The sequence below is a fragment of the Mandrillus leucophaeus genome, unplaced genomic scaffold (assembly GCF_000951045.1).
Source record: "Mandrillus leucophaeus isolate KB7577 unplaced genomic scaffold, Mleu.le_1.0 Scaffold314, whole genome shotgun sequence".
NCBI lineage: Eukaryota > Metazoa > Chordata > Mammalia > Primates > Cercopithecidae > Mandrillus > Mandrillus leucophaeus.
The window spans coordinates 2006577-2012178 of record NW_012103299.1 but is presented as its reverse complement, the minus strand read 5'-3'; the positions used below and the strand labels follow the sequence as shown (position 1 = coordinate 2012178).

Genomic DNA, 5602 nt, shown 5'->3' with positions numbered 1-5602 from the left:
CTTCTGCCTCACTTACTTTCCCTCTGCTGGGCCTGTGTGATTGTCATAGGCTGGGCAGAGTAGGTGGACAGCAATTTGTTTTCGTGGCCAGTCCGAACCCCTCTTCCTCTGAAAAACCATCTCCCCACCCAACACACTGCCTCACTGTGGGGGCAAGGGCTACTTCCGTGTTGTCACGTGACCCCACCCTCCATGCCAGAGACTGAAGACAAGCCGGGCTTATGGGAGACACCCTCCTTCCTGGGCCTCACTGCTTGGTCCAAAGATTACTATCTGGGCCAAGGTGGGGCCAATCAGAGCCCTCCCCTGGGATTATTGATGCCAAAGCCTCCAGTGGTGAGTTCAGGCTCATGCAGCAGGTGGTGATGCTGGGAAAGGTGAAACTAGATGGTATCCTGAGCTTGGTGGAGAGGGTTGGTCTGGGAGCCTAACCTACATGCACAGAAAGCCAAGGGCCAGGGAGACAGTCCTGGCAGCGTTTATGTTCCAGGTTCCAACCAACTTTAAAGCCCACCCAGCTGTATTTCTTCTCCAATTTGGCTCCATGATGTACACATTTTCCTGTCTGCCTTAACTCTTAGGAAGTGGGTTTTTATCATTTGCCACTAAGAGAGGCGACAAGAGGGTAGTGGTTAAGCACGTAGGCTCTGGAGCCAGCTGCCTTGGTTTGAACCCCAGCTGTTCCTCTTATCAGCAGAGTGACCCTGGATAAGTCAGTCTTGCTAGGTCCCAAATCCGTCCTGCACGATGTTATCAGTGGCCTTTGAGAATGGAATGAGTTAACACATACCAGATGCTGGCTCAGTGCATGGTAGCTCTAGTGAAAGAACCAGGCCCCCAGCCCGATGGTAGCAGGAAATAGCAATGCTAGGCTGGGTGAAGGCAGGAGTGACAGATGGGCATTTGGCTTCCTGACTGGTCCACCTGCCAGGGTCTTCGGCACATTGGGCAGGGCGGGGGGGCGTTGGGAGTTGGGGATGCTGAAGTAACTAACCATAGGCTAAAGTGATGGTAATGCTGGAAGTGAGTGTTTATTGAGTACCAACTGGGTGTTTTTTTGTTTTTTTTTTTTCTCGTGAAACAGTCTTACTCTGTTGCCCAGACTGGAGTGCAGTGGCGCAATCTCAGCTCACAGCAACTTCCACCTCCTGGGTTCAAGCGATTCTCCTGCCTCAGCCTCCCGAGTAGCTGGGACTACAGGCGTGTGCCACCAAGCCCGGCTAATTTTTGTATTTTTAGTAGAGATTGGGGTTTCGAGATGTTGGCTAGGCTGGTCTCAAACTCCTGACCTCAGGTGATCCGCCCACCTTGGCCTCCCAAAGTGCTGGGATTACAGGTGTGAGTGATTGCGCCCAGCCAAAAATCATTACTTTCAAAAATGCATTGCAGCCATATAACTTGGTGATGCAGAAGTACACAGGAGAAGAGCTCAAAGCGCTTGTCTCTGCAGGTGCATGGCAAAAGGAGACACATGAGGAGATGACACACGTATGTGTCACTTTGGTTAAAAAAATAAAAACATTAAAAATACAAAGAGACATTTAAAGAAGAAGGTTTTGAGCCGGGAGTGGTGGTTCACACCTGTAATCCCAGCACCTTGGGAGGCTGAGGTGGGTGGTTCACTTGTGGTCAGGAGCTCGAGACCAGCCTGGCCAACATGGTGAAACCCGGTCTCTACTAAAAATACAAAAATTAGCCAGGCATGGTGGCGGGCGCCTGTAGTCTCAGCTACTCAGGAGGCTGAGGCAGGAGAATCACTTGAACCCAGGAGGTGGAGGCTGCAGTGAGCCGAGATTTTGCCACTGCACTCCAGCCTGGGCAACAGAGTGAGACTCTGTCCAAAAAAGAAAAAGAAGGTTTTGATATATGTGCTTAATGTCCTACTGTTTTCCATCTGGGGATGGAGCTGGGTCATCCCTCCAGCCATCACTCTCACTCGAATTCTCTTGATTAGAAAGAAGCTGGCCAGGCACAGTGGTGCACACCTGTAATCTCAGCATTTTGGGAGGCCAAGGCGGGCAGATCACTTGAGATCAGGGGTTCGAGACCAGCTTGGCCAACAAGGTGAAACCTCATCTCTACTAAAAGTATAAAAAGTAGCCAGGCATGGCGGCAGGCGCCTGTGATCCCAGCTACTTGGGAAGCTGAAACACAAGAATCACTTGAACCTGGGAGGTGGAGGTTGCAGTGAGCCAAGAATGCACCACTGCACACCAGCCTGGGTGACAGAGCAAGACTGTCTCAAAAAAAATAAAATAAAATAAAACAATGTTTAAAAAAGAATGAAGAGTAGGAAGGGGAGAACTGCTGACATGCCAAGAGGGCATAGGTGTGAGGACCTCACACCCCCACGACGTCCACACTCCCACTGGCCTGCAGAGGCCAGGCCGACACCCCACCTTTCCCACCCTGAGTCCCTTACCCAGCCTGATGTCTCCCTCAAGGGTCATCAGCACGTTGCCAGCTTTCAGATCTCGGTGGATGATCCTCTTGCTGTGCAGGAAGTTGAGGGCTTCTAGCATCTGGCGGCAAACAACCTGTATCTGGGGCTCTGTGAGGCCTCTGTCCAGCTCTGGAAATGGTGGAGAACGGCTGTCAATTCAGGAAGCACTTGCCACAGGCAGCTGAAATGTCAGGCCCACGCCAGGGAGAAATATAAAAGCCACCAATATTAGGCCAGGCGTGGTGGCTCCTGCCGCCTGTAATCCCAGCACTTTGGGAGGCCGAGGCAGGTGGATTACGAGGTCAGGAGTTCAAGGCCAGCCTGGCCAAGATGTTGAAATCCTGTCTCTACTAAAAATACAAATTAGCCAGGTGTGGTGGCAGGCGCCTGTAATCCCAGCTACTCACGAGGCTGAGGCAGGAAAATTGCTTAAACCTGGGCAGCAGAGGTTGCAGTGAGCTGAGATCACACCACTGCACTCCAGCCTGTGTGACACAGTGAGACTCCATCTCAAAAAAAAAAAAAAAAAGCCACCAATATTAAGGAGTGCTCACCGTGTACTGGATTCATTTCTAAGCAGGTCATGCGCACTGACCCATTTTGTCTTCATAACAGTCCTATGAAGCAGGCACAATTATTGTCCCCATTTTACAGAAGAAGAAATTGAGGCTTGGAAAGGTTAAGCCCCTTGCTCAAGGTCATGCAGGTGGGAAGTCACAGATCTGAGATTCAAACCAGGGTCTGGCTTTAGAATTCAGGTTTGTAAACATAAGTCCAACTGAGACACAGAGATCTGTTGTGTCTGCAGACACTGGGAGGGCACTTACTATGTGTCTGGCTCTGTGCTTGGAGCAGGAAGGCAGAGGGGACATGGAAACGGTGAGCGACACTTGGAACAGAGTGAGGTGCAGGCATGTGGGAGGTCAGAATGCGCAGGAACCCCCTATAGCTGAGGGAACTGGGAGGCTGCCCAGGAGAAATGACATTTGGGTTGTGTCTTAAAGGAACAGAATAGGTGGGGCGAGGGCACTCTAGGTCAAGGAGCCAGCAGAGGCAACAGCTGACATGAGCTGGTGTTTACAAAATGTCCACTGGGGCCGGGCGCAGTGGCTCATGCCTGTAATACCAGCACTTTGGGAGGCAGAGGCGGGTAGATCATGAGGTCAGGAGTTCAAGACCATTCTGGCCAACATGATGAAACCCTGTCTCTACTAAAAATACAAAAATTAGCTGGGCGTGGTGGTGGGCGCCTGTAATCCCAGCTACTCAGGAGCTTGAGGCAGGAGAATTGCTTGAACCCAGGAGGCGGAGGTTGCAGTGAGCCACGATCACACCACTGCACTCCAGCCTGGGTGACAGAGCGAGACTCGGTCTCTTTTTTGCCTATTAAACTTTCCACTGGCTGTTGGTGGTGGCACCAGGGGATGCGGAAAGGGAAGGGCCAGAGAGGCCAGAGGGCTGGTAGCCAAGACTCTCTTATGTGCTAATCAGCAGGGAGACTCGAGTGTCCACGTGCACACGCGGCAGACAGCCCAATGCCACGGTCCTTCTTCCCTGAGGTTCGTAGGTTGAGTAGGTCTGAGCAGGCAGGGAGCAGGAAGGTGGGAAGCAGGAAGAATATTCCTGGAAAGGGGAACAGACTTGTGTGGTGGGAGGGGACAGATGAAGGGAAAGTGACTCGAGGTCAGAGGTCAGCAGACCTTGACTCTGCAGGACCTCTGGGCCACGCTGTGGAGGGTGCATTTTATTTGAAATGCAGTGGGCAGTTCATGAGAGGTTCTGAGTGGGGCAGACACAGTCTGGTCTTGGCATTTAAAAAAATTCCCATGGCTGAAAGCAGGGACTCAATGCGGTAGGGCCAGCTACTGAGGAGGCAAAGGTGGGAGAATCACTTGAGGCCAGGAGTTCAAGGCCTGCCTGGGCAACATAGCGAGATCCAGCTATGCTTGTAACATTTATTATGTTATAAATAAAATAAAATAAATAAACGACTAATTCCCTCTAGCACAGCAAAGAGCTTGCTGGGCAGCAGGGGCAGGGGCTCAGCTGGAGGTCATCACAGTGGTCCAGATAGCAGCCAAGGCACAGAGAAAGACAGTTGCTCAATGGATGACTGCGGAGGTGGAGTGAGAAGATTCCAGGGTGACAGCCTTGTGCTCCGCATCCCACGGGACTGTCCTGATTGAGTCACTGTTACTACTCAAGACCGCTGTGAGCAGGGGAACCACCTCCCTTGGCCTGCCAGGTTCCCAGGCGGTCGGCTTCTAAGCCTGGTCACCCAAGGGCACTGCTCTGAGTCCTCCCTCTGCCTACAACAGCACTGCTGTGTCCGGCTTGCCCAGTGGTGCCTGGCCAGGAATCCACAAGGCTCAGCTCTCCCAGCCAGGCCCTCAGGAGTGGTATAATAGACATGCCAGCCAGGAATGCAAGTACCAACTGCCCTGCTCTGGGAAGCCAGGTCCCAGACCAGGGCTCCTGGACCAGGGACCCTTCTCTCTGGAGTCTGTAAGCTGCCTGCCCCCTGTCCCTGTGGCCTCATCCTGAACCTCTGTGTCTCCAGCCAGGGGCCAGGATCAGAGCCTGCATGGGCTTCAGGACCACACAGACTGAGGCTGTACCCAGGTGATGCCTCTCACTAGCTGTGTGGTTACTGGCAAGTCACCCAAGCTCTCTGGCCCTTCACTTCCTGGTCTGTGAAATGGGATGATTCTAATCGACATGGGCAGGGCTCCAGCCATCAGCCATGTCCAGTTCTCAGTGTGGAAAATAGGTAATAAAAGGGGATTATTGCTATGTTGGTTCTAAGATGAGTCCAGGACTGGAATATCTGCCGCAATTTTTTTAATGGCAAAAATGTGTCTTGCTTATGTCTAATTTACTGATATAAATGAAATAGGAATGATAAAAATACTGATGGTGATGATGAAGATAATTATGATCTAATCACCATCATTTTTTGGGCCCTTATAATGTGCCAGGCATGAGGATAAGGACACGGTGCATATTGTCATTTAATCCTCATAGTAACCCAGTGAGGTGGGTACGATACACTCTTTAATTCGGTTTGGTTGTTGTTGGGTTTCCTCCCTTCCTCCCTTCCTCCCTTCCTCCCTTCCTCCTTCCTTCCTTCCCTCCTTCCCTCCCTCCTTCCTTCCCTCC

At 51.7% G+C, this 5602-nt stretch overlaps 1 protein-coding gene across 1 annotated transcript in view; it reads right to left on the bottom strand.

Annotated features, from left to right (window-relative positions):
* The window catches only part of STK10 (serine/threonine kinase 10), a 167303-nt gene that overhangs the window by 81223 nt on the left and 80478 nt on the right, over positions 1-5602 (bottom strand). The window contains exon 4 of the mRNA XM_011987725.1: positions 2423-2572. Within this exon, the coding sequence (XP_011843115.1) occupies positions 2423-2572 (150 nt within the window). The remainder of the gene's footprint in view (positions 1-2422; positions 2573-5602) is intronic.